The 26,055-nt window shown below is 37.6% G+C and overlaps 4 protein-coding genes, 1 non-coding gene and 1 pseudogene across 6 annotated transcripts; 2 read left to right on the forward strand and 4 right to left on the reverse strand.

The window, feature by feature from the left end:
• Window positions 1–2,581: 2,581 nt before the first annotated feature.
• LOC137743906 (monothiol glutaredoxin-S6 pseudogene) lies at window positions 2,582–3,234 on the forward strand (annotated as a pseudogene).
• Window positions 3,235–3,713: 479 nt separating this feature from the next.
• LOC137743887 (uncharacterized) lies at window positions 3,714–5,620 on the reverse strand. The gene is made up of 2 exons (XM_068483818.2): window positions 5,459–5,620; window positions 3,714–4,271 (listed from the first exon to the last, which is right to left on the reverse strand). The coding sequence occupies exons 1-2, from the start codon at window positions 5,494–5,496 to the stop codon at window positions 4,079–4,081; spliced, it is 231 nt and encodes a 76-aa protein (XP_068339919.2). The 5' UTR covers window positions 5,497–5,620; the 3' UTR covers window positions 3,714–4,078.
• A 77-nt stretch (window positions 5,621–5,697) lies between these two features.
• TRNAR-ACG (transfer RNA arginine (anticodon ACG)) lies at window positions 5,698–5,770 on the reverse strand. The gene has a single exon. It is a non-coding gene; the product is annotated as a tRNA-Arg (tRNA).
• Window positions 5,771–6,255: 485 nt separating this feature from the next.
• LOC137742109 (BTB/POZ domain-containing protein At1g03010) lies at window positions 6,256–9,936 on the reverse strand. 2 transcript variants are annotated; one of them, XM_068481860.2, is made up of 4 exons: window positions 9,643–9,936; window positions 8,463–8,529; window positions 7,091–8,290; window positions 6,256–6,934 (listed from the first exon to the last, which is right to left on the reverse strand). In XM_068481860.2, the coding sequence occupies exons 1-4, from the start codon at window positions 9,732–9,734 to the stop codon at window positions 6,392–6,394; spliced, it is 1,902 nt and encodes a 633-aa protein (XP_068337961.2). In that variant the 5' UTR covers window positions 9,735–9,936; the 3' UTR covers window positions 6,256–6,391. The 2 variants fall into 2 exon arrangements, with proteins under 2 accessions (XP_068337961.2, XP_068337962.2); XM_068481861.2 differs by lacking the exon at window positions 9,643–9,936 and adding an exon at window positions 8,619–9,028.
• A 2,601-nt stretch (window positions 9,937–12,537) lies between these two features.
• On the reverse strand, window positions 12,538–15,912 carry LOC137742604 (Zinc finger C-x8-C-x5-C-x3-H type family protein). Its single transcript, XM_068482513.2, has 7 exons — window positions 15,450–15,912; window positions 15,154–15,296; window positions 14,636–14,698; window positions 14,355–14,474; window positions 13,940–14,230; window positions 13,547–13,864; window positions 12,538–13,197 (listed from the first exon to the last, which is right to left on the reverse strand). Exons 1-7 carry the CDS (start codon window positions 15,529–15,531, stop codon window positions 12,796–12,798), a joined length of 1,419 nt encoding a protein of 472 aa, XP_068338614.2. The 5' UTR covers window positions 15,532–15,912; the 3' UTR covers window positions 12,538–12,795.
• A 5,022-nt stretch (window positions 15,913–20,934) lies between these two features.
• LOC137743277 (peptide chain release factor APG3, chloroplastic) lies at window positions 20,935–25,274 on the forward strand. The gene is made up of 15 exons (XM_068483147.2): window positions 20,935–21,180; window positions 21,363–21,419; window positions 21,900–21,980; window positions 22,059–22,116; window positions 22,211–22,314; window positions 22,448–22,499; window positions 22,686–22,735; window positions 23,027–23,092; window positions 23,168–23,332; window positions 23,435–23,507; window positions 23,746–23,878; window positions 24,090–24,147; window positions 24,323–24,370; window positions 24,569–24,652; window positions 24,788–25,274. Exons 1-15 carry the CDS (start codon window positions 21,031–21,033, stop codon window positions 24,857–24,859), a joined length of 1,251 nt encoding a protein of 416 aa, XP_068339248.2. The 5' UTR covers window positions 20,935–21,030; the 3' UTR covers window positions 24,860–25,274.
• The last annotated feature ends 781 nt before the right edge of the window (window positions 25,275–26,055 follow it).

Consider the following 26,055-nt stretch of genomic DNA (forward strand, 5'->3'; position numbering starts at 1 on the left):
AATTTTGGAGTAATTCCAATTGAAGTGGATTCATGAGTCTCTCAAGATTTTACTCGGTTTAACGCCAAATCTTCCGTTAGCTCCAAATAATCTATGTCAAATGGCTTAAAACCCTAGTATCAATTGCATGCACATGCTTCAGTTAGCTCCAAACACTCTATACGTGGCTTGAAACCCTAGCATCAGTTGCATACACATGATGCTCTTGAAACCCTTATATTAGAATAAAGACCAGACAAAATCAAATTATATATTGACTGTCGATCATAATTCACTTTGAACTTTAATTAATTCATCCGGAAAAGCTATACCTACGAGTGCGACTGGCCAATATTACTAATTAGTGAGTGCATTTGCAATAAGAACCAACCGTACGTGGAAGTTCTTTATTCAAATCTTGATTCAGTTTCTTTTGATTGGACTATTCTACAAAAGGTACCTACAAAATTCTTAGCGGGTAGCTTGTATGTATTATACCCTTAAGTTATGATTCTTTATCGACTAGATCATGACTCGAATTTGATTATAGGGATTAAAGATCCTTGTTTGGCGTCAATGCTCATTACAACAGGAAAAAAAAAAAAAAAGGAACAATAGCTACGGAGTAAGCATGATTGTTGCTGAATAATTATTGCTAAAAGCGTGGCAATAATAGAAAAAGTATAATAGTATTGTCACACTTTTTTATTTTTAGGCACATTTTTTTTCCTTTTTATCATCGTTTTTAGCAATAGCTACGCTAACGCTTGGCCACTTGATTGTCGGAATTTGTGGTTTTAAATAGCGAAATGAGCTATATATCCGTTGATTTTCAAAATGAACTATGAGATTCCAATGTTCTCACATTACACTATGATTAGCATCTCTTATATTGAATATAAAAAATAAAATAAAATAAAATAAAATAAAATAACACATGTTAGTTTACTACTTGTCGATGAAGTGGGGTGTGGGTCCTTGAGGTATCTTCTCTTACTTGCACGGTAATCACGTGGATTAATTAGATAGTGAAGAATGTAGGGCAGATGCTCCAAAATAGATAGAGGAGAAAGATGTTGTTCTTTATTTCGATAGGATAATACTTGCATTTTTTTCGTGGGAATAACCTATTTTAATTGTAATGGTATGATTTTTTATTCTTCATGTGAAGATTATTTTTATAAAAAATTATTTCAATCGGATTATTTATTTAAATATATTGACCAAATAGATAATGTAGGTACCAAGTAAGATAAATTAAACAGTCCATTTGATTAATACGGTTGGAATCGTCTATTTGTTTGATACGTTTAGATATTAAATAATATTTAATTTGGATGTTTTTTGTGGGAGCGATTTTCAAACGAAAATTAGTAAATTGAACAATTTCGAACGTTTATTTCATTAAGTCAAAATATGTTATTCGTAAATGAAAATATATGTGCATAGCATTATCTATTTTGATATATGTCCAAAAGCTTTATTACCATAAATTCCACTATTTCCACCCGCTGCTGAATGTTAATATGCCAATGCCCTATGGGTCTACAGTGACATCCTCCAATGAAACCCTAGCTTTATTCAATCACTTTGGTGCCCTTTCGGATTTCTTCTTCAAAAATCGCTTCTTCTTGTAAGTGTTTTTGTTAGAAGTGTTTTTGATAATAAATCTGCTTGAAATATTAATTACAAATCAAAGTGTTTTCTACAAAAAAACATTTGAAAGCACTTCCTAAAAGCACTTGACAAAGAGTTCATATAAAACGCTTGTATGACAAAGAAGCACATTAAACCCTTCCAGATTGCTCCTAAAGAAAATTTTAACTGTTTTCTACAAAAACATTTGAAGTATTTCATGCTTCTTCTGGAAACTATTCCAAAATTCTTTTATAACAAGTTGGTAGATGTGGCTACAACAAATTGTTACAACAAGTTGAACATCAAAGTACGCTAAAGAAAACAAAAATAAACTACGAAGATTATTTTATTCAAGAACAAGCATGCTGAGACAGCTACATAACTCAATAGACTACATTGTAAATGACTTGATCACTTTTGAATAACAAAGCTTTCTATTTATAATATACTAATCCTAATCCCTAATAAGAAAGGAAACGAAAACATAATTCTAATGGACTAAGCTCAAATCCAAACACTAAATAGATTACTATTTTCCAACACAACAAAATCTCAGTGTCTTTGAGACAAAAGTACCACTCACTCTTCTTTCCAAATGAATACAAATGCAACCATCGTACCCTAAGTCCGAGTTTGTTCTTAACACTTTCCAATTTCCTTTGCAAAATGCGGCCAAAATTGATTTTGATTGTCTGAAAATATTTTTAGCTATTTTAAAAACACTTTCAAATTATCATTATTGATGATTAGCTAGATTGCAAGTTGTTACCACACAAGGACATTTCCAAAGGACAACACTAACTTGAAGAGAGCCGAAAGGGGTCTTTATCAACTAATTATTCTATCTGCTCCATCTGGAAAGCATGCAATGCACTATAAATAGACCAATCGATCGAGTGTTCTAAGTTCCTCACAGCAAGAAGCTAGCAAGCTCGACTAATTGACTTCACAATCTTCACAACCCCCATTTTATACTCTTTTAATCGTCTGTTTCCAGTCTCTGACTCGCAATGGACATGATAACAAGCATGGTGGCCGAAAAGCCGGTGGTGATCTTCAGCAAGAGCTCTTGTTGCATGAGCCACACCATCAAGTCACTCATATCGAGCTACGGGGCAAACCCAACAGTGTATGAGCTAGATGAAATGCCAAATGGGCAGGCTATTGAAAGTGCTCTAGTTCAGCAGCTCAAGTGCCAACCAAGTGTGCCGGCTGTTTTCATAGGGAAACAGTTCATCGGCGGAGCTGATCAGGTCATGAGCCTCCAAGTCAGAAACCAGCTTGCCCCAATGCTCATAAGGTCCAATGCTATTTGGGTTTGGATCAGAACCTGAAACATCCTCATGTATCTATAACATAAGTTATACTCTAAAATCCAAATCTACACTACTTAACAAAACTCAAATAACAGTTTTTCGATTCCCTCCTTGCATTTCTCCTTTCGGTTGGTATCACGAATGGTAGTCGGTGTTGATGTATACAAGCTTTTTTCACCTCATTTATCTTGTACTAGTACTACCCTTGATTTCTTCTTTTTCTGGGCAAGGCCGAAGTTAGTTCCACTTGTTGAAGAGGATGAGCTTGTATGTTTTCAGTTCCTGTATTCTCCCTTAACTATATTATATGCATGTTTAATAAAACAGAGAGTAGTCAAATACTTTAACTGCAATAGTTCTACAACTGCTCAGCATATATCCTCGATGAAGAATTACGAGTCATAAAAATATGAAAACTTATAAATGCTGAACTTACCTCATGCTCAAAGGAAATCCATCGAAAATAGACCTTAGGTTCTCTAATTCGTGGTTAGGATGCCACGAATAGGTCTTGCATTTTGCTTTGCTTTATTCTGGTTCTGAAAAATATATTCACTAAAGTTGACATTCCCGCACAAGCTGTAGCACATCTCAAACTATCCTTCTTGTTCACAATATATGGTTAAAAATCCATTTCCGTAAATTACCATGCAAAGGATAGGAATAAGTGCGATAAGAGTTACACGGATCATAAGCATTCGGTGAGGAACAAATATGATGAGAGTTACACGGATCATGAGCATTTGGTGAGGAACAAATAAATTCAGTGCTCAGAGATCATAACTACAACCGGCACATACATATGCAGACTTTTATTACCTTATCAATGTCAACATTACACAGTGTGTCCACAATTTAACATCTGCGGAAGATGGGATATATGGATATTTCGCTACCGAGTAATTATTTAAACTAAACCAAATAAAGCATTTCCTTCTTAATCAAAACACATAACAAACAAAACTAGGAAAGAGATAAATGCACTGCAAACAGGTTCTAACTTCTCGCAAACAGCGAAAGGGTGAAGAAACTAAGAGAGCCTTTCTTCAACTTTGGTGAAAAGCTCTGCTGAGGAAGAGAGAAGTTTTCTATTCAAAAAAGTTTGGTTGTTCGATTACCCATGAAAAATGGCTTGAGCAGATCCTTCACTTCCGAATGTAATCTTTCAAGAAAGGATTTGTCTGCTCTAGGATCGCATTCCGTCGCCAGTTTTCCACTGCCCTCTGAACTGTAGCATTTGCCTTGCGTATCTCTTCAGCAGAGAACTTGTGTTCTATGATCCCTAAAGGTCCAGGCTGCAGTACTTTCACCACAGTTTCCATCTCTCGCTCCAGCTGCCTTAAGCAACAATAAACAGGAAATAATCCCAATTAAATGCAAATGAAAAATAAGATAACATCGTTAGAAAAAACTTGCAAAATATAGAATGAAAGACGTCAAGCGCACAACTGACATTCAGCAGAAACATCACTCCCTTCTCTCAGATACATAACTTTTAAGGCCATCGGAACTAGTTTATAGCAAGAATTCGATACACAGGGTGTCAGAGAAGACACAAATTCAACCCCTACTATTACACACGGCGAAGGACACAGTTTTCGTTTAATTCATGACCCCAACAGATGAAAAACCCCACAATTAAAACAATCCTGAGGTTTTAACAAAACCCTTCGCATTCCCCTGTCCTTACAAAGGGAGATTAAACAGGGAAAGCAGTTCCTTCACCACAGCAGCAAGCAATTTCAACTTGGGAACATGGCACGATCAGTGTCAGGACAGCGGGTCAATCTTAGATTAATCAGTTCACCCACTCTACAAAACATGACACCAATGCAGCAACATCACTCCCTTCTCTCGGATACATAACTTTTAGGGCCATCAGAACTAGTTTATATCAAGAATTCGATACACAGGGCATCAGAGAGACAGCGAAGGACACAGTTTTCGTTTAATTCATGACCCCAACAGGCGAATCAAATTCCCTCTGTCATTACAAAGGGAGATTAAACAGGGAAAACGGATCCTTCTCCACCGGCCAGCAAGCAATTTCAACTTGGGAACACGGCACGATCAGGGTCGGGACAGCGGGTTAATCTCAGATTAATCAGTTCACCCCACTCTGCAAAACATGACACCAATGCAAATACCGGAAAGCTGCAAATTTGTATCTTTTACCGTTCATATAACCATCCCAGCTTGAAACTCTTGCTGAGAATTTTACAGCCGAAAGTAAATTAATTTTACCAAACAACTACGGCCAATGAAAATTCCCATATGCCCTAGATTAATCTAACAAATCTGGGATATGCAGAAACCGAAACCAACAGACAAATTTAAATTCAAAGCCTTGAACTTTAAGGGAAAATTAGGGTTAATAAAACAAAAATCTAACTACAGAAAACCAAGCAGGTTTAGAATCGTACTATCAGCCATTTTTTCGGAATCGTTCGAAAACCCTAAAATTGAAGCGAAGAAACAAAGGAAAAAAATTTAAAAATTTAGATTAGGGTTTTACGGGGAGGTACCTGAAGATTCTGGAGAAGGGAAAATACGACCTGCTCATCTCTCTCTCTCTCTCTCTCTCCCGATTGATCAACGATGATGCGCCGCCGTCTCCCTTTGTTCTACAACGGTTGCACGCAGAGAGATCTTCCTGCTGAAGATACCGAAACGTGGTCGTTTTCGAGCTTTCCCCTTGAAAACCAGCGAAGCGGCAAATGAGCGAAAAAAAAGGAGGGAAGTTTAATTAACAAAATTAAAAAAACGACTCTGCTGGGGATCGAACCCAGAATCTCTGGTTTCGTAGACCAGCGCCTTATCCATTGGGCCACAGAGTCGACTTGTTATGCTTTCAATCATTATATTATTTATTAAATAAATGTAAGATAGAACTCAACAGGAATTCTTTGTGTAGGATGTCGCATCTCATGGACGTCATTAAAAATGTATTGATATATGATAACATATTGGTACGGTTTGATATGGTAATAATACCGACACATTTTGTATGGTATTATCATAATTGTGATAAAAAAAAATGCGTTGAAATCATAAACAAACTATACCAACATGCTATCAATACAATTTTTAACAATGTCAATAGAATGAGACAACGTGCACAAAGAATTCATATTGGGGCTTACAACGAACATGATCCTATCGTTTGTCTTAAACATAAAAAAACTTTTAAGAATAATCGTTACACAATCACGTGATGTTACTAACTCACATATTATAACATGAATAGAAAATGTTTCACCAAAAGTTCAAGGGAGCTGTGATATTCATGTTATATATATAGCAAATAGAATCTCAAATACACTGAAAAAAAACTGTCAAACTTATATTATAACTTAGAAAACCCACCACACTAATGTATGATCATATGCTAATACAACAGTTATATATACTATACACACTTGTAACACTTTGTATACATATTCACACTCCCTAGTTTTTCAAGAAACCGAATGGCGCCTTCGCTTCTGGAACGGAAATCTGGACTCCGAACGCGCCTTCCCCCCTAGAGGGTTGATGCTATTGATCTTGAACAATGCATTGAGCTTCCCCAACTTTTTGGCGAATGCTTTGAACAGCTTGGTTGCAGGATGTGACTTTACAAGGTCTTGTTTCATAGAAACATGATCTTTTTCCAAGTCTGTCAGCCTCATTCGCATTCTCGCAACTTCAAGCTTCAGCTCGCGGTTCTCTCTTCGGACTGACGCGTAGTTGTCTCTCGGTGAAATGGCTCCGCTGCCTGCACCACTGCCTGATCTTTGAGGGAATTGTGCACCGTTAATTGCCCCGAAGAAGAACTGGTTGTGGCCACCGTTCATTGCGTTTCTGAGCCTGATTTGCTCAAAGTAGAGCACTTGAACTGCCATTTGTACCGGTAGCCTTTCATTCTGTGCCGCGTGACTGCATGCTTCTTGGGATAGTTTCTGGCAGTCGATGGTTTTGCAGAGGCGGTAGCGTTCAGAGTCCTTGAGATTCGGATGGACCTATAAAAAGAAACACAAATCCAGATTGGTATTGATCAACATCTTGAGAAGAAAAATGCATTCACAAATTTTAAGGGGAAATTATCTCTGCACTCCGTTTTTCTCCCCTGCACGCCTCTCTCCATTCTAGCCGTTGGATGGATATGTATTACTCACTTTGAGGAAGATATCCACAGCTCGGTAGAGTCCATCGCTTACTATTCGACCATGGTCTGGAAGTAGTTCTGCTAGAGCTGTAAACCTGGACGGCATCAAGTTCGAGTCCAGTGCAACTTCTGCAAGATAATTGTCTAGCAACTTTGATACTTTCAGGATCGAACTTTGCATAGGAGATCCAGGGCTGTCGAAATCATAAACCATTTCTCTTTCGTCCCTCAAACGATTATCTTCATCATCATCATCCTCATCCAAGTTCAGAAATGTCGAAAAGATCCTCAATACAGCATCTGTGTCGTAGATTGTGCTGTGGTTGTTTCCATGTGAATTTGCCGGAATCAGGATGTCTTCGAGAATTGCCTGATCCAGCTGCAGACCAATCCGTCTCTCTAAATCGGAACTGCAGGAAACAGACGACGATGCTGCAATCGCAGTTTTCAACAAGCTCGAAAGAAATGCCATTGGAACTAGACTCTTCCTTGATTGTGTTGGAAGCAAACTGACAATAGCTTCAACAATGACACTCTGTTTGTTTTGCAATTCTAAATCCAAAAGGCTTCCTTTTACCAATTGGTTATCTCGAATGACAAGTCCTTGTAGAGAATTATGAGCATAGTTGATCAAAATTTTGCTGATCATATCCTGTTTAAGACCCTTGGTTTTCACCGTGGATATAACACGTTTGAAGAAGTCGAGACTAAGCACTGTAAGCGCTTTTCCCCACCAGTCTGCAGGCGTTTCAGGTTGCATATTTAAAGCCGCTTTCGCAGGAAAGTTGTGGTCAAGTTTCAATAAGCCAGAGGTGAGCTGCTCTTTGCACACATTGTTTGCAATTGCGTTGATAAGCCTGCTTACCAAGTTGGTTTCTTCTGCTGCAGGCAAGAGGGTTTCGCAGCGATGAAGAACTGATATCGACTTTGATATGTTTGGGAAAACCGTCTCCTTCAGATAAGCTTCAGTTCTGGTTTCCATGTTTTTCTCAGCATACTCTTCCGTCATTTCCAGAAAGTGCGCTACGCAACGAAGTGTGGCAACATTTGATTGCGTAATCTCAACATTAACTCCGTAACAGAATTTCGCAGCTAGCTCAAATCCCTCTGGTCCACCCGGAACAGATGCAAGAATTATGCGCGAAACTTTTGAATCTTTTGCTTCAAGCAACAGCTTCCGAATCTTTCCACTCCGAGAAACTAGAGGGAACTGCAACATAGTCACCATCACATTACTAATTCTCTTTGCTTTCATAATTCGACATATTTTTCATTTAATCGTCGCACGACAATATCTTATCACAAGCTAATAAAACACAATAATTATTTTGTAACTACAACAAATTGAAACAATAGACTAGTTCTGAACCAATTTCACTCACCTTGTGAAGTGCAAAGCTTGATGCTCCTATCTCCACGGTAAGATCGCTAGAAACATCGGAGATTGGCCTGTGACAAAGACAAAATTTGTTGAAAAATGGAATCGAAGCGAGGAAAGAATCAAAATCTGCTACAATCTAGAACTACAACATGCATACATTCTCATGTGTGCCAACATATCAAAAACCCTGCAAGGAACCTCTGTATTTTCCATGGAAGTACACTACACACAGTTTCAAGTTCAATCCAAACATATGGACAGCGTGATCCTCCCTCGATGTAATCATAGTGACTCGCTACAGAAGGACGGCCCAATAATTGCGAAATGAGTGGTGGATTTGAGTTTGCACACGAAGAGTAATTTTAGATTATGGTCAAGGATAAGAAAGCTGATTGAAGTCTGCAGAACTTGTTGTGCTGCAGAATTGGAAAAGATTGACCAAATGGGGCCCTCGGGATTAGCCAACCTAGCTGAGCGGATTCATTATTCTACGTGGCGGTGTAACAGTGACGCTGAATAAAGCCAGAACCAATGGACAATTTGCACAACTGGTCTGTTCATGTCTTCAGGGCCTACAGATGGTAAACGTACAACAAATAATTGATCCACAAAAAATTAATTTGGGGTGGCAGTTGGCACTTCAAGAATGTTGATAGTGAAATTTGGCTGCATCTGGACAGCAATCAGCCCGGTCCACCTCGTGCCATTGTCGTTTCGATTTCGTACTGTCTGAGCAGAAACTCACAGGATTTATTGTGTGACCATGAAATGTAATTGTCTTCCTTAAATTCAGAGAACCTCTCAGAGTCGTAGACTGTTTGAAAAACACAGGCTCTGTTTTGACACTCAAATCCCAAAAAAGATGCTAAAAAATAAACTTTATTTTTGTGTCCTTTCGTGTTGTATCCCGCTATCCGTATCCGTGTAACGTAGAGTTACTGGTAAGTGGAAACTACCATATGGCTCAAAGCTAGAGAAAATAAGGCTAAAATTGAAAAACAGAAAATTAAATGCAGGTAATCTATCAAAAGTAATAAGATTATAAGAGATGGACGAAAACGGAACTAGGCGTAGCAAAGTTGGCTACCACAATATGCACCCAAGTTCAATTTCCGCTATTTTAGATTAGACTAGAATATCGCTCAAAAAAAAAAAAAGCAGAAGATAAGGGGGAACGTTACCATTCAGTGGCATGCCTTATGCTTGAACTCGGACGAATAGACCGCTTCCCGGAAATGCTAGGCTTCAGTTCACCAATGGTGACGACCCCCATCTTTCCTCGACCACCTTACGATCAGAGTTCCAACTCAAAATCCTGCAGCTCTAGTCCCACTACAAAATTTCAAGACTCCCAAAGTTTCAACAGTACAAGCACTTTCACTAAAAGCCCATATCAGATTTCTCAATTTTTCAAACACCTTATGTTCATAAATTCCCACTCAAAACCCTGCACCACCAAATCCCACTACAAAAAAAGTTTAAAGGACTCAAACTTTCAGCAACATAAGCACTTTCAACTAAAACCCCATCTCAGATTTCCCACCATAAGCGGTTTAACAAAAACCCCATCTCAGAAATCTCACTTTCCAGTTCCACATTGCAGCATTTTTCTGAGGGATGGTTTGAGGGAAGAGAGAAAAAGAAAAATGCTGCTGGAGAAGAGAAAGTCACATGAAACCATGCAGGAACAAAGGGGAGGGGACTTTGATACAATATAACTACTTTAATGAGTGCCTGTGATGAGGTTTTGAATCTAAAAAGTAAAGGAATTGCAGCTGCAAAAGCACTTTTCGGTGAAAGGTAGTCAGAGGGAGTGAGTGGTGAATTGCTTTTACATGGTTAATGTTTGTGAGGGAATTTTGCAGGATTTCTGAGAGGATTGCAGTGCTTTTGGGATTGTAATAGCTACTCGCTTAAAGCTTTTGCTTAATTAAGTCCCTAATTATGTGTAAAGCTAATTAAAGTAGAGATTTAAAGGATGAGTGGGTTTACCTGATATAATGAGAACCATAATGCATCCACTTAAACTATAGGGAAATTCGAGAACCAAACATGCATTTCCATCGTATACAGTAGAACCTCCATAATTTAAAAATCAATAAATTTATAATCTCGTTAAATAATTTTTTGACCAATCTGGAGATAACGTGCTAAATTAATAATTCGTTATAATTATTAGATAATATATATTATTAAAAATTCATATAGATCCTACATAATATATAAATTAATAATTTTCTGATACATGTATGATTTGACTATGAGGCCTTCATAAAATATGAATCAATTATTATTTATTTTTTCTTGAAATTGATGTTATCTTGTATCTTATCTCTAATTTTTCTTAACATGATAAGAAGTTCTGACGTGGTTTTCTCGTACTACAAGCCTACAACATGATATTATTCAATGTCATTGCCACTTTAAGAGCTTCTTTTCGCAAAATGGGCTCCATACTCTATAGTAAAACTAGCATCTTCGACTTCATCATCTTGAACAATGTACAATCTATTTTTGAAAAAAAAGTAAGTAGACTCATGAATTTTAATTAGTTAAACAAATATATAGAATTGTTAGTTTACAAAACGAGAAATTAAATAGAATGTACAATATCTTAAAAAATAAAGAATACTTTCATAAAATAATGAATTATTAATTTATCAATTACTTAATTTTCCACTAAATTAATAGATTCCTTTGGTCCAAAACTATTAATTTAGAAAATCATCATTTGACACTATAAAAATCTAATCGTGCACGGTGCACTCCTCATGAAAACATTTTTTTTTTTTCTAAATATATAAAATTTGGACTGCACAATTAAAATTTTGAATGCCAATAATAATTTCTTTAATTTGTAGATGTTTAACTGTATTCCATAAGAAATGTATTACCCATATCACATAATCTCGTCCACTACAATTTCATCTATCTGTATTATAACATGGAAATTGATTATAATGCGTAACTGCACCATATAGAGGATTATATAAATGAATTACCTCGGCAACACATGCTTGTATTAAATTTGCTTGTACATATATTTGTGGTACTCAGTGCTCTCGATGTGACGTTGTTGGACTCATGATGGCCTTGGATTGAGTTGATCGGTTGGCAATGATAACCCCATTAATTCTTTTTCTTTTGTGTTTGCTGGATGATCGGTAGGTGGTGAACAACATTTAAAGATTAGTCGTACTCAGTCAAAATTCAAAGGCACAGTAAACTGTTACTGTGGCGTTTCGCGTTAATGATACAACGTTACGTTAATAAAAACTTATAATCTGTACAAATCGGTAAAGAGAAGTGTATCTGTGTCGTGAAAGTCTTTCTCTAGAAAATCGATCGTCAAGTTAAATTCTCTTTCTTTGTGAACAGTTGGCAATTGGTCCAATCCATATGCTGCTTCAACATTGCTACAGACGGCAGGGGAAAGAGAAGAAATTGGAGTGCCCTGTTCCGCTGGGTGCACTTATTAATTCCAGTTTATTTCTTGTTTTAATTTGTTTTTTTAGGCGCAAACATGACATCAAATCACGAGTGACTAAGTGAACGGAGAGATTCTTGCATACATTCGGAGATATATATCATTGGAGGGATTCAATGGCTTGCAACTTAACGTAGCATCCTCTCTTCCCTTCTGGCATGGGGCATGAGAATGAGTTTACCGTCGTATGACTGACCGACGATTATTAACGGTTCGGGACATTATAGCACGCGTTGCCCGGGGCGTAAGGGGTGGAGAATGATAACTTGACATCATCCTCACCTTCCTCCGGCTTATCAATCCCCTACCTAGTAAATTCCGAAAATGCATCGTTGAATGAGCTGGGCCATTAGGTAGCATGAAGCACGTCTACTCATACGTACGCACTTACAAGCGCTTTTCTTATAAACGCTCTGAAATTTGTAATAACGATCCAAGTGTTTCTTAAAAAAAGCACCTGGAAGCGTAGTCAGAAGCACTTTTGGCTGTCAAAAAGCGGTCCTCATCAAACATTATGAAATAGAGTAAAAATTGCAGGCATAGTTTATAATTGTAATCACTTGAAGTTGGAAGAGAGGAAAAGAAGACATGGGAAATTTCGATACTGCAGCTTTATTTGGAATTTATATTGGATTCCTGTAATATCGAATTGACACAAGCATCAACAGTGTGTGTGCCTTTCCTACTAGTGTGGGATAAACAGATTTGGGTTGAAAGACCGAAATATGGCACCCTTTGCACAATTGACCCGATTATACATTTACCGACGACGTCTATATAAACAGAAAGAGCCTTGGTGAAACCGCGATCCTGGAGATAATGAACAAGCTGACTTTGGGTATTACGTTTAACTTGATCGACGAAGCTCGCCAACTGGTCTCGTGCTTCTGCTATTGCTTAAAGGGGATGAAGTCTGAGTGGACAGTTGCACATCAGACAGTGAAACAGAACCGCTCTGAGAAAAAATCAATCCAACTGAACTACTTGAGGCGTTCCCGGAAGAGGGCACTCTAGCTGAGTAAGTATCCATTTTGGAAGCTGAAAGTAATTCGGGCCGAAGATCTGATGATGAGGATGCTGGAGCCAGGGTGGCCAGCAGAGACCCAACCGGATACGGAGCAACAGGCATATCAACAAGAGATGAAACTGAGGGGTTGTACCTCATGGTCTGCACTGGATGATCGAATTTGCATGTAGATCCAAACTTGCACTGACCATTTTGCAGGTAGAATGTACACGGTTGCACTCCCTGTCCAAATAAAAGCACATTAATTTTTTCCATAGAATATGACATCGTTAACAAATTACTGAAAAACATGTTTACACAACCTATATGGATGGTATGACAGCCTTTTCTTTGCTACCTACTTTTGTATTTCATTTGGTTGTACAAAGGAGGCCGACCAGGTATACTTTTAGATGTGATAGTAGCATCCCACAATCCCCTTTAGGAAAAGATTACTGTTTAACGGAGTAAAAGAAAAATATTGGGTCTACCAAATTGGATAACCAGGTGAGTATGAACTCAATAACTTCTAACAGCGGAATTTAGAAAAATTAAAGATTCATCAAGATGAATATAAAACAACTTTGCATACCGGACGGAGTGGGAGACCCATCGGGCTAAGGAGACAAGTTATCCTTGGTACAGTTCGATCCCGAGGATGATGATACCTACAAGATGCTCCATATTTACAGTCCCCAGTTTTCAGATAGTACTGGCATTCAAGTTCGCCAGGCCTCTCTGGGAAAACTTGTTCACTCTGGTTGCTGCTAGAAGGACCAATAGAAGAGGGTATGGAGGTATAAGGTCTTGCAAGTCCGTGTGTTGGAGAAGATAGCTGTGTTACTCCATATAAAGAAGTTGCTCCAACTGTGTGTTGAGCTCCAGGTGATAGTACAGGACTAAGAGGTGCCTGCACCAAGTAAAGCAACAACTTATTAGCAATGAATTTCAATCATATATCAACCTAAACATGTTTTTATCGTACCGAATAAGGACTCCAACCCTGAATAGGAACAACTCCTGGTTGAATTAAGACAGGACCGTACGCCCCTTGCACATATGATCCAGGTAATAGTGGAGGCCTAGCCACCCTCAAACTGGTGGTTGCCCCCCCATACTGTTCTGCCAAAGGAACAGAAGGAGACTGCACCGACGGATAAAATTGAGGTGCAGATGCCGGTATTGCTGTTCCAGCAGGCTGCGGGTGATGGAATTTACAGGTTGTGCCAAATTTGCATTGCCCCGTTTTCAAATAGTAGGAGCATTCATTCTCACCCTGTTATGAAAAAATAAAAAACTGTGAGCCACTAGCTACACAAATTTCTCGAAAGTCTACACACCCTTATGTGGATGAGAGAGGCAGAGAGACAGAGAGACAGAGACAGAGAGGAAATTCAAACCGGTCGTAATGGGTATCCATAGATATTTAAAGAAGCTCGGCTTAAGGATCCGGCTCCATGTTTTGGATGGTGGAACTTGCAGGATGCGCCAAATTTACAGGTCGCAGTCTTTAAATAATACTGCATATCAGGCAAACAAATGTCACAATGACATATGAAGTTCAAAGCTCAAATAAATAAATTGACAACAGAACCAAGTTGCCGTAAAGTTTCCAGATCTAGATTCTCATTATCAGGCAGGAAATTCACATTTTACAACGGAGCAGAAAACTACTGCATACCTGACATATAGGTTCCCCCGCTCTCTCTGGGTAGTCCCCCGTAGCTCTTACAGCTGCCACGACCTATGTGCAGCATCAAACCGAAGTCATAAACAAAGGATAACAAAATTAACAATCAAAGACAATTTCAGTTAACCAGTAAAATCCAAGCAGTTGTATGTCACTAAGACAACATTGCCCACTCCACCGAGCCCAAAACACAAATATTAGGCCTAATATTTTCATCGAATATAGACTCGTTTAACTAGGTCGAATAAAAGCACGAAAAACATATCATTCCAAAAAAAGTTCCCATTTCTTTTCCCCAGCTTTCCCAGGAAACAAACAATCATCTAGTTTCAGGTAAAGGGACAAAAACTACCTCCACAAAACACTCAAACTTACGAAATATGTCCTGTTGCAGTCACCTATCACTGAAAGCTTAAGTACTAGTTTACATATCAAAACCCACAATTAAGCAGTCTTGACAAAGCTCATTAACTAGTTGCAATGAAATTTAACAACGAACAAGGACTTACAGCGGCACGATCACGAGGATGATTGTACCGGCACCGACCACCATATCCACAGAACCCGGTTCGCATGTAGTAAACACAATTGGGCACGGCGGGTCGCTCCGGGTACGATTCGCTGCTCGTCAACCCCAATTGCCACATTTGCTCTACAATTTACCCCCAAATCAGAACAAAACCCCAATCACACCCCCCCACATTACCAAACCAAACCCAAAACCCTAGAAACCCCATTTACGAAATTAGCCCCAAATCGAGCTCAAACGAAACGAAATTGAAACGCCGAGCAAGTAAAGGAGTACCTTCGAGGCCGGTCTCACCGGCGGCGGGGCTCCATTCCTGGTTCGACCCGTTTCTGGCGGGGCTTCGTCCGTACAAGTCCATCACAAAACGACGAGTGTTGGGTTTCTGTACACCTGCAGCAACTGTGGGGAATAGGTGAAGGAGGAAAAGGAGAGCTGTACAGGAATCCCACCGCCCTTCTAGAGAGGCCTAGAAGGATCGGAGAAGCTCGATCGAGTTGAAGAGAGTGTGAGGGAAGGAGGAGAGAGAGAGCGGCGACGGTTTCTTCACAGTGATGGAGAAGCTTAATTGCTTTCTCTCTAAAAGAGACCGTCGTACGGTCTAGTATTTTGCCCTTTTTGGCTTCACACGCAGTCACGCACCAAAACGCTCTCTCTCTCTCTCTCTCTCTCTCTCTCTCTCCCTTTTTTTTCTCTCTCTCTCTCTTCCTATTTGGTTTTTTATGGAAATTTTTTGGATTCCTTTGAGAAAGGACTTACCTACGTTGAGTTCGTCATTATGATAATATTTTTTTATTTAATGTACAAAAAATCATCTCAACTATTAATGTCATGATACTTTCATACCTCATTTTTTAAAATTGACAATGTTATACCTCATTTTACGAATTTGTACCAATGTCAGACCTCCGTCAATTTTTATGTTACTTTTTCTATTAAATGCTAATGTGGCCAGAAACGAAACCCATTTTTATCATAAAAAAAAATTAAATATTAAAAAATTAAAACAATAAACAATAAACCAAAAAATACCCATCAACCCGTGTCCCCCTCCCCAAAAACCTAGATCCCCTTCTCTGAGTTCTCCCCCACCCAACCCTCTCTCATCTCTCCTCTCTCTCGCCTATCTCTCTTCTCTCTCCCTGCAACCTACATCCCTAAAATCCCAAAACCCAGAAACCATTCCCACCTGAGTCATCATCGCCGGCAAGCTCTCAATCCTCTGAGCCGACGATCGCTGATTAACCCCAGACTCTTCCCCGCCACACCCGCTGGCGTCAGAGCTCTCCTTCTGGCACCACAGGTGCTTCTGGTTCCCCCTACTTTAAATACCACGGCAAGTTGAAATTGTGCAGAGGCTTCGCCCTCTCAGAACCCATCTCCATGGACTTCACCTCCACTATCTCCTCCTCATCCGACCCCCCTATATACACCACTTATCAGAAACTCAAACCAAAGAGAGACACTCTCATATCACAACTCTCTCTTTGTTTCTCGCGCCTCCTTTAATTTTCTAGGAAAATCTCGATATTTTCTAGGAAAAACGGAGAGTTTTTCTATTGGGATTGTTGTTGTTGTTATTGTTTTGTTTTTCTCTCGCAAATTGCCAGAGGGGCAGACGCCGGGGGCAAGGAGGAGAAGGGAATGTTGTTGTGGAGGTTGTGGCTAGAGTTAGGGTTTAGGGGCGATTGGGGGTCGTGGTTGTCATCGCTAGAGTCAACGACAGAGGTAGGGTTGTCGTCGGTGGGATCGGAGAGGAAGGTTAGGGGGGACGTGTGGGAAAGATTTTTGGGTTAAGGGGATCTGGTTTTTTATTTTTAAATATTTAATTATTATTTTTAAATATTTAATTATTATTTTTAAATATTTAATTATTTTTTTAATAAAAATGGGTCCTGTTTCTGGCCACATCAGCATTTAACAGAAAAACTAACGGAGGTCTAATATTGGCACAAATTCGTAAGATGAGGTATGTCATTGTCAATTTAAAAAGATGAGGTATGAAAGTATCGTGACACCAATAGTTGAGATAGTTTTTTGTACTTTACCCTATTCTAAATTAATATCGCAATTTTATTTACAAAATATGGTTCAGTATTTCTTGGTTAGTGTATTACGCCTTTACTCATGCGATATGAGTTTGAAATTCTCATATTTTAAAATTATTGTAATAACTTTGAGCCATCAACCTCACTTTAATAATAATATTTGTTTGAAAGAAAAAGATTATACATGACATTGAATCATTAGCCTAAAATTCAAAGGTGGTATTTTCAAGTGGTGCATGTATGTGATATTCGGTCCTGAATTTTAGTGATTTATTTTATTTTTGAAGTATTTCGAAGATTTAACTAAAATTAGTTGTTAAATTATCTAGTTTAGACAAAAGTGAAGTTAGGCGTATTTTGCTTATTTCAAATTTTACTAGATTTTTTTGGTCATGTCTTGAGTTGGTTAGATAGAGCTTGACCTCACGAGTGTGTAGGCGAAAATTGTTCGATAATTGGTGCCTTAACGAAGAAAGTATGTCTTTTCAACTTTTGTGCTTTCAAACCATGATTGTACTTTCAATCATATATGTTGTATTATTGTCACGCATATGAGCTTTCAGCTTATTATAGTTTTTGCTTTGTTTGTTGTGTTATTCTCAATATGTAGGGTTGTTTTCCAGAGTACCACGTAGCACTATGATTGTACTTTCAATCATACATGTTGCATTATTGTCACACATATGAGCTTTCAGCTTTTAGAGTTTTTTGCTTTGTTTGTAGTGTTATTCTCAATATGTAGGGTTGTTTTGCAGAGTACCATGTAGCGATTAGAGGAAGATTTCAAGAGCAAGAATTGTTGTCCTTCATTGTAAATTATTTTCGTTGAAGCTCTGATGTATATTGTATGTTTTGAGTCTCAGTCGGGGTGTGCCAATGTAAGTCATTTTTGTCATATTTACATTCAAGTCTCTTGGTTGTATTCACATTATCAATAAGTATATTGACACATGATCTATAGTTTTTTAATTTAAGCATTGGATCAATAGTATTTATGTCCACTTTTAAGAAAGATGTCTAATGTTTGTTCAAATTTTCATTAATGACGATTTTTATATCTGAATATGACTGGCACAATGCCTTTAGGAAAGGGACCCCTCTTTATTTATTTTTAAATGGGAATTAGTCGTGTTGTCCACATCACATCGAACTTCAACGATCTGAACTGTTTATTTGTCAAGTTGCATCTCATAAATAATCTTTGCAAATATTAGCTAGATCAGAAATATTTGAGGTATCTAATTGAGTTTAAAGAAATTGACCAACATTATTATGTTATGAGAAACATTGAAATTTCATTGTGGCAATTAAATGACCAAATGGTTTTGAATTAGTGAAATTTTGCAAAGATGATATTTCGAGACTTGTAAAATAGAGAATTCAAATTGTTGAAATTCGATATGAAGCGGGTCCCAAAACTTATTACCATTTAAAAAAAAATAAATGAGAATCTATTCTCTTAAAGGGTTTGATGGTTAGCATATGTATAACTTATGGTCAATATTGTATAACTAAATTTTCATCCTCACATGTTGTATTAAAAATATCAATACGACCAACAACTAAGATTCATGTAAATAGTCAAAACAACGACAACATATATATATTTTTTAACAAATAATATATTTATTACTATTAAATGAGCATACAAGACGCGCTCACGGGCTAAACCAAAATTTTCTATTTCATAAGAGACTTCGACTGTGTTTCCGTACCGGCTAATACAAGGTGCACCGGAAAGAGGGAGATTTGCTTGGGAACCGTCGATGGAGTTTGGAAATTACGAAGCAGCCCTTGGAGATTCAGACATGGAATGCGACAAAAGTGAGCTTCGATGCCGCATTGTATGGAGGGATGAAACTGTCATTTTGATAGTTGGAGTGAAAGAGGCTTCTGATTGGCTTTTTCTTTCTGTTCGGAGCCCTGCACGAAAGAAGCCACTTTGCACTGTACGGCGTGTGGTCCGGGAGTTCAGATTTATTTCCAAAATTAAATTGGCGCAAACAAAAAAACCAAAATTGGTGCTAGAAATGGGATTTGGATCTCATCCGGATCCAAATTATGAGAATCATAGGAATACTCACATCTTAACCATTCATCATGCATCGTACGGTCATAAATCATTTAATTTTTTATTTAAAATTAAACACAAATAGTACCTGACGAAAACTAACCGCACAATGTACGATGAACGACTATGATGTGCGGATCCTACGAATAGGATCCTCTTTCCTAAAAATGTAGTTTAAAAAGACTCAATCGATCACATTTAAAGTATGAGGGACGCTGACAAACGATAAAATAATAGGAAAACTAATGAAAATGACTTAAAAACTGTGAGTTTTAATGATAAAAACAAAATAAAGAGTAAAGTGAATAGTACCATGATTAACTTTTTAGTGTAAAAATGTGATTTTTTTTTTTGTTAAAGTGAACAGTATTGACAGTTTTTCGTTAAAGTTTCCTAAAATAATTTATATTAAATTGAATTAATTAATTTAAATTATGAGAAAACTTTACTCGAACTAGAGTGTAACACCATGCAGTGCACATGTTGATTTCTTTTTTGTTGGCAGAAATGAGTACACATTACATTTACCCAACTAGATTTTAATAAAACTAGGTGGCCCTGTGGTTGGGGCATATTTCAGACTTATATTATGTATGACACGTTTTGGGTTCGATTATTGATGTTAGTGAATCATACGATGGTGGTCATAGAGAGGTTAAAATATTTATGTGAATCTTTATTGTTGCCATAAAAGTGGATTGTCATGACGAAGCTACCAACTTAAAAAATAAAAAAATAAAAAAATAAAAAAAATCTGAAGATAATTTGGTTGCATTGAAAAGGAAAATGTGTTTTATCAAATGGCCATCTATCACATTGGTTGAATTGAGTGTTGATCTTACATCAAGACATGAATCTCGTCAACTCTGTAATCAAACAAATCTACTGTCTGACAAAAAAAAAATGAAAATATTTTATTGTGTTTGTAAACGAAAATGCTTTGGTTCAAATCTTGGCACCAAATTTTTTTCCACTGTATAGTATTTTCGCATGCATGTTACATTTTGGTTGTTGGATATAAAGGAAGAACTGATTATTTAATTAAGTAATGCATTGTCCCATCATTTGATGTATAAATTTAGTAAGTACTTTTGTAAATCTTACCATATTTGTTCATACCTTTATGGTGATAGCAATGAATATGTTAAAATATAAATGTTAAACACTAATTTAATGGCTGATGTGACGTTAGATTTTCTCTGTTTTCAGCTCATATATATATTTAAAATAAATCAATTAAAATAAATTTTTAAGATTTATAATTAGTGTATTAATATGACCTACACAATACAATAATCACAAAAATAATTAACATATGTCAATGGTTGAAGCTTCTACTACCCAACAGGATCCTCTCCGGATCTTTTTGGTAAGAATCATAGGGATCCGTGAATCGTTTATCATGCGGTTAATTTTTGTCAAATATTGTTTATGTTTAATTTTAAATAAAAATATTTAAAATAATTTATGATCGCACAATATACGATGAACGGACACGATTCATGAATTTCTAAAATCATCACAAAGAAAATCAGACAAGGATCCAAATTTTCTACCTACATTCAAATTTGATTGCGTCACATTCCACTTAAAAGTGTTTTACTTGGAATCACAACCTTTAATTCCGTTTGTGTGGGATACGATATCCAAGTTCCCAAACAGGACCCGTAAGCGGGACTTTATCCGTTCCAAACGCCACATATCGGTTTAGGCGCGTTTTTCCTTCCGACCTGCAACTCCCATGGCTGCAATGAGTGGCCTCACTACGAGCTCCACTCCTTCTCGATTACTCGCATTTCCAGCACGACGCCGTTTCCACGACCACTCGTCGTCGAGCTCCGTGTTCGTCAGTAAACCTCCTCCCAGAGCTCCCAGACTCGTTTGCATGGCGGTTCGTACATCCACCCCCAGAACAATGACAATGCTTCCCAATTAGAAACATTGAAATTGGAAATTTACAGATTTCGAAATTGGGGTTTTGTTATTTTTTGAAGGGAAAAGTTTTCCCGAGAAACAAACAGGTGTTATGTGATTGGATTCTCATTTTCTGATGTTTTTTTCGTGGAATTGCAGGAACCCTATTTGATTACAAAGCTGGACTCCGCCGAGAAGACGTGGAAAGATTTATCAGTACGTTTCGTACTCTGATTGAATGTTTTGGGTTGATGGTTTTGATTTTTCCCTCTCTGTGTGTGATACTGTGTAGTTTTTTATGGTCTGGGGTTTTTAGGTTTTTTTTTTTATCCAAAGGGTTTTAGGTTTAGGGTTTAGGGATTTATATGGTAGAGAATTTGAATGATTTCGGAAGATTGGGAATGTATAATTTTGGTGATTAAAATTTTGATGGTAGTGATTGCAATTGAAGGCCCATTGCAGAGATAATGACTTGCAAATTGCCTTAACCGAATTTGAATTTTATGTTTCGAATTCTACAAGAAAACAGAGAAAGGGGAAAAAAGGGGCATGAATTGGGTCTAATTGGTTTCATGCAGATCTTAGCCGCCTGCGTATCACTGTATAGATTCGTGTACTGTGGTTCTACATGGTTTATTATTGCAGTTGTTTTCTTTGGATTTGAGTATCCTCATGAAGAAGCGGAAACGAATGTAGGTCAAGCTGGCTGATCCAGATGTCGTGTCAAATCCCAGCGAATACCAGAAGCTTGCACAGTCTGTGGCAGAGCTTGATGAGGTGCTGCAGTTTATCTTTGCCGCTTATTTCATTTTAGATTTTAACTGACTGTGTTTTGCCTTTGTTTTCAATGTACAGGTTGTGACAATCTATAGGGATTTCAAGGACTGCGAGAAGCAGTTAGAAGAGACTAAAGGTTTATGTAACTGTATGCCTATATAAAACATTTCTTTCGAAAAATTTGGAGCTATTTGCTAACGTTCACTTTGATATTTATATTGATACATCAGCTTTAGCAAAAGAAGCTGGCAGTGATGAGGATATGGCAGAGATGATATCTTTTGAAGTTGAATCTTTATCCAATCAAATCAAAGAACTGGAAGCGAAGCTCAAGGTACTTTTACATGCGATTGATCGATTTGGCATTCTGAACTACTTTGACCGAATATTGTTGTTTCAATTTTTTAATGTTTTCCTTTCCATAGTTGGAATATCAATTGGGATAATGTTTCATTTTATATTAACAGATGCTACTCCTTCCTAGTGACCCTCTTGATGCAAGAAATATAATGCTTGAAGGTAATCTCATAGTTTCCCTTTAAATAAATTGTTCTGTTAGATTGCTTGAGAACCACATATGGATGTTTAGCAATGTAAAATGCTCTCTCGAGTCTCCTTTTTAGGAAGAGAAGATGGAACATCATATATCCGAACCAGATTTGACTGCAACTGTTCCTCATACATACGTATTCTCTTTTTCTGCAGTAAGGGCTGGTACTGGTGGTGATGAAGCTGGAATCTGGGCAGGTGATCTTGTAGGTATATGTTTCTCTTGTTATTTAAATTCTATACGATATGTTGACATTACTTTTTATTTGCACGGGCACGTCAAAAGTCTCTGTTATTGATGTGGCCGTGCACTCTTTCTTCTTCTTTATGTTTTATTTTTCAATGATAGGCCTCATTGGAAAAAAATGATTATTCTTGTGGAATGTGGTATGAATTCCTTCTTTTCAAGTTGCTTCCAAGCATATCTTAATGCTTCTACATTTTCTTTTCCTTTTCTGTTTTTTTTTTTTTTTTTTTTTTTTTTTTTTGGTACCAAGGTTCGTATGTATGAGAAGTACTGTGAGAGGAATAATTGGAGGTTCAGCACAGTCTCAAGCTCAGAGGTATGTTTCACTGACATTTTTAGAGGTATATCCTGTTTCGGTTAACATACTGACAGAGCTCTTGCATTATTTTAGGCTGAAAGAGGAGGATACAAGGCCTATGTGATGGAAATCAAAGGAAAACGTGTATACAGCAAATTAAAATATGAATCTGGTGTTCATCGGGTTCAACGTGTTCCTCATACAGAAACACAGGGTCGCGTGCATACTTCCACTGCGACTGTTGCGATCATGCCAGAGGTAGCTTTTATTTTACTTTTCACTGTAATCTTTTATGTACTCTTTATGATCAAACATTTCTGATTCATTGACTTATTGTGCTTGTTTTGTGCCTTACTATAGGCGGATGAAGTTGAGGTGGTTATCGACCCAAAAGATATTGAACTGACAACAGCAAGGTCTGGGGGAGCTGGAGGTATCGATATGCAAAGAGTATTATTTTCTTAATGGGAACTGTTATTAGCACTCCAAAAATCTCTTTCTACACTCCTCACAAATGTATTTTTCTTTCTAATTATAGAAAGTTTGGAGTGCCAAATGAGATTTTTGGAGTGCTAATAACAATTCCCTTCTTAATTAACTTGATTTTGCATCTCACTCTTCAGAATGGGATTTCCTATGTGAGTTAAGCCTTATGCATGATTATCATGCAGGGCAAAATGTCAACAAGGTGGAGACAGCTGTTGATCTTGTCCATAAACCAACGGGCATCCGCATCTTTTGTAGTGAAGAAAGGTCTCAACTTCAGAACAAGCATCGTGCATTTCAGTTGCTGCGGGCGAAATTGTGAGTACTGGTTTCTGTGTTTTAAATGTCCTCGTATTCTTTATTTGTGAGGCACATTAACTGTTCCCTTTTATGAAACATTTGGGATTTTGCATAATAGTTTTGTCATAGCTTGACATATGCATGGAATGCAGTCAATGCCATTCACACATAATACCTCTTGTTTCCACACTTTTTCCTTAGTCCATGATGATCAATGGCACTGGTACAGGTATAAGATAAAATTGAGAGAGCAGCAGGAGTTGATTAGGAATCAGCGGAAATCGCAGGTATTTTTTAGCTTAGAGTATAGTTACGAGGCACGTAAGACTGCAACATCTCTGTTGTAAACCTTTGCCATCACATATATGCTGTTCTTTGATATTAGGGTATGCAATGGGAGCGCTAGATTATGGTTTTAGGCACAGGACTAAACCATGTGATGTTTGTATTCTGAAAATGCAGGTTGGTACTGGTTCTCGTGCAGAAAAGATTCGGACATACAACTTTAAGGTATTGTTAATGAGTGATTTACTGAACTAAGCTATAGCTATTAGGTGCAGAGGTCCCGATAGGTCTATAAAGCTAAAATAACTTATGCAAACCAGTAACCAATGCGAGACTTGTGTTCAACAATTTTGTCTGTGAGATTTCTTGCATAAGATTGGTTATGTTTCGGGAAGTTCACTTCTTTGGTTTATTGAATATCAGGACAATAGAGTGACCGACCATCGGTTAAAGACAAACTATGAGCTCACCTCTTTTCTTGGTGGCGATATAGATAACGCAATTCAGGTATTTTTCCACAGTCAAGCTCTTTAAAGACATGTCCTCCCTTTCTCTTAATAAATATTATGGTTATACAGTATTTGTTAAAAAGGATTCACCAATACGATTGCGGTGCAACTGATATTCCTACCCTTCTTGCAGGCTTGTGTTTCCTTAGAACAGCAAGAACTTCTGGAAGAACTCGCTGAATCTGTAGGAGCGCCCGCTGGCTAATTTCTAGCTTGTTTTGCGGCAATCTTGTTCGAAGATTTACAGAGTCGGATCAGATAGTAAGGAAGCCTTTGCTGGAAAAAATTGTTCAAAAACGGGGCAATCTTTTCGTATGTTGTATGTCGAGACGCAATCACAGGCACATGAATTTTTCGTTGAATTTGTTGTTGACAGGTTAAATAGCTGAGTTATGTAATTTTTGTACTCCATTTTATTTACGTAAAGATAGGAGAATCGTGTAGCGAATAGGTGGGTGCATTGTCCTTCTGAACTCGGATGCAAGTACGTGGGAAACTGCTTTATCGAACTTGGGTGCAAAAAGGCATGCACACTACCTTATCGAACTCAAGTACAAGTAGGTGGAAACATTGTCCTATCGAATTCGGGTGCAAATAAGTGGACACACTGCTTTATCGAACTCAAGTGTCACTAAGTGGACACACGATCCTATCGAACTTAGGTGCAAATAGGCGGGCAAATTGCTATATCGAACTCAATTGCAAATAAGCATGCACATAGTCGCGTCCAATTGTATTAGTCCAAAAAGCAATTGAACAATGTGTTTGAAAGTGCTTTTAAAACGGGTTTGTTTGTGAGTGTTTTCAAAATAATTGAAATCGCTTTTAGTAAAAATATTTTTGGATTCTAAAAAGCATTTAAAAGTACTTCATGCAAGAAGCATATAATTGGTGCTTCTTGCAGGAAGCATTTTAAAGTGTCTTTTTAGAATTTAATTGCATTTTTACTAAGGATTGGTTCCAAAATAATTTCATCAAATGCACTTTTAGTCATTTTAAAAACACTTTCAAACAAGGCTTTTGAAACCAATCCTAATACAAGTAAACCCTGAAAAAGTGCTGATGCAAAATGCACTTCAAATCAAAACCCAATCACACTTCTACTGAAGGAAAGGGATCCTCTCTGAATCCATTTCCACCTAATCCACCAAGTCTGTGATCCGGACAGTTGAAATTTGATTTAACAGCTACAAATAGGGGGCCTTTAAAAGTTATAACAACTGTAACTGTTTGATCAAATTTCAATGGTCCGGATCCCGAACTTGGTGGATTAGGTGGAAAGGGATTCGGCCCTTTCCTTTACTAAAAACGCTTCAGTCTTTTTAAAAGAGTGTTACTAGACCCACCATATTGTCTTATTTTCCCACCCGCTGTAAAAAGTTAAAAGTACTTATGCTCTTT

The sequence above is a fragment of the Pyrus communis genome, chromosome 11 (assembly GCF_041283825.1).
Source record: "Pyrus communis isolate YQ-2024b chromosome 11, ASM4128382v1, whole genome shotgun sequence".
Taxonomy (NCBI): Eukaryota; Viridiplantae; Streptophyta; class Magnoliopsida; order Rosales; family Rosaceae; genus Pyrus; species Pyrus communis.

Bases quoted from the DNA above. Each gene is read 5' to 3' on its own strand.
- LOC137743887 (XM_068483818.2), bottom strand. From the start codon at position 5,496: ATGAGCAGGTCGTATTTTCCCTTCTCCAGAATCTTCAG. The intron at 4,272-5,458 runs GTACCTCCCCGT...TTGTTGCTTAAG, and splicing joins CCCTTCTCCAGAATCTTCAG to GCAGCTGGAGCGAGAGATGG.
- LOC137742109 (XM_068481860.2), bottom strand. From the start codon at position 9,734: ATGGGGGTCGTCACCATTGGTGAACTGAAGCCTAGCATTTCCGGGAAG. The intron at 8,291-8,462 runs GTGAGTGAAATT...ACTATGTTGCAG, and splicing joins CAAGCTTTGCACTTCACAAG to TTCCCTCTAGTTTCTCGGAG. The intron at 6,935-7,090 runs GTGAGTAATACA...TTCTTTTTATAG, and splicing joins CTGTGGATATCTTCCTCAAA to GTCCATCCGAATCTCAAGGA.
- LOC137742604 (XM_068482513.2), bottom strand. From the start codon at position 15,531: ATGGACTTGTACGGACGAAGCCCCGCCAGAAACGGGTCGAACCAGGAA. The intron at 14,475-14,635 runs GTATGCAGTAGT...CCTGATATGCAG, and splicing joins CGGGGGAACCTATATGTCAG to TATTATTTAAAGACTGCGAC. The intron at 14,231-14,354 runs GTTTGAATTTCC...TTTTCATAACAG, and splicing joins ATGGATACCCATTACGACCG to GGTGAGAATGAATGCTCCTA.
- LOC137743277 (XM_068483147.2), top strand. From the start codon at position 21,031: ATGGCTGCAATGAGTGGCCTCACTACGAGCTCCACTCCTTCTCGATTA. The intron at 22,117-22,210 runs GTTTATGTAACT...TTGATACATCAG, and splicing joins GCAGTTAGAAGAGACTAAAG to CTTTAGCAAAAGAAGCTGGC. The intron at 22,500-22,685 runs GTAATCTCATAG...CTTTTTCTGCAG, and splicing joins AAGAAATATAATGCTTGAAG to TAAGGGCTGGTACTGGTGGT.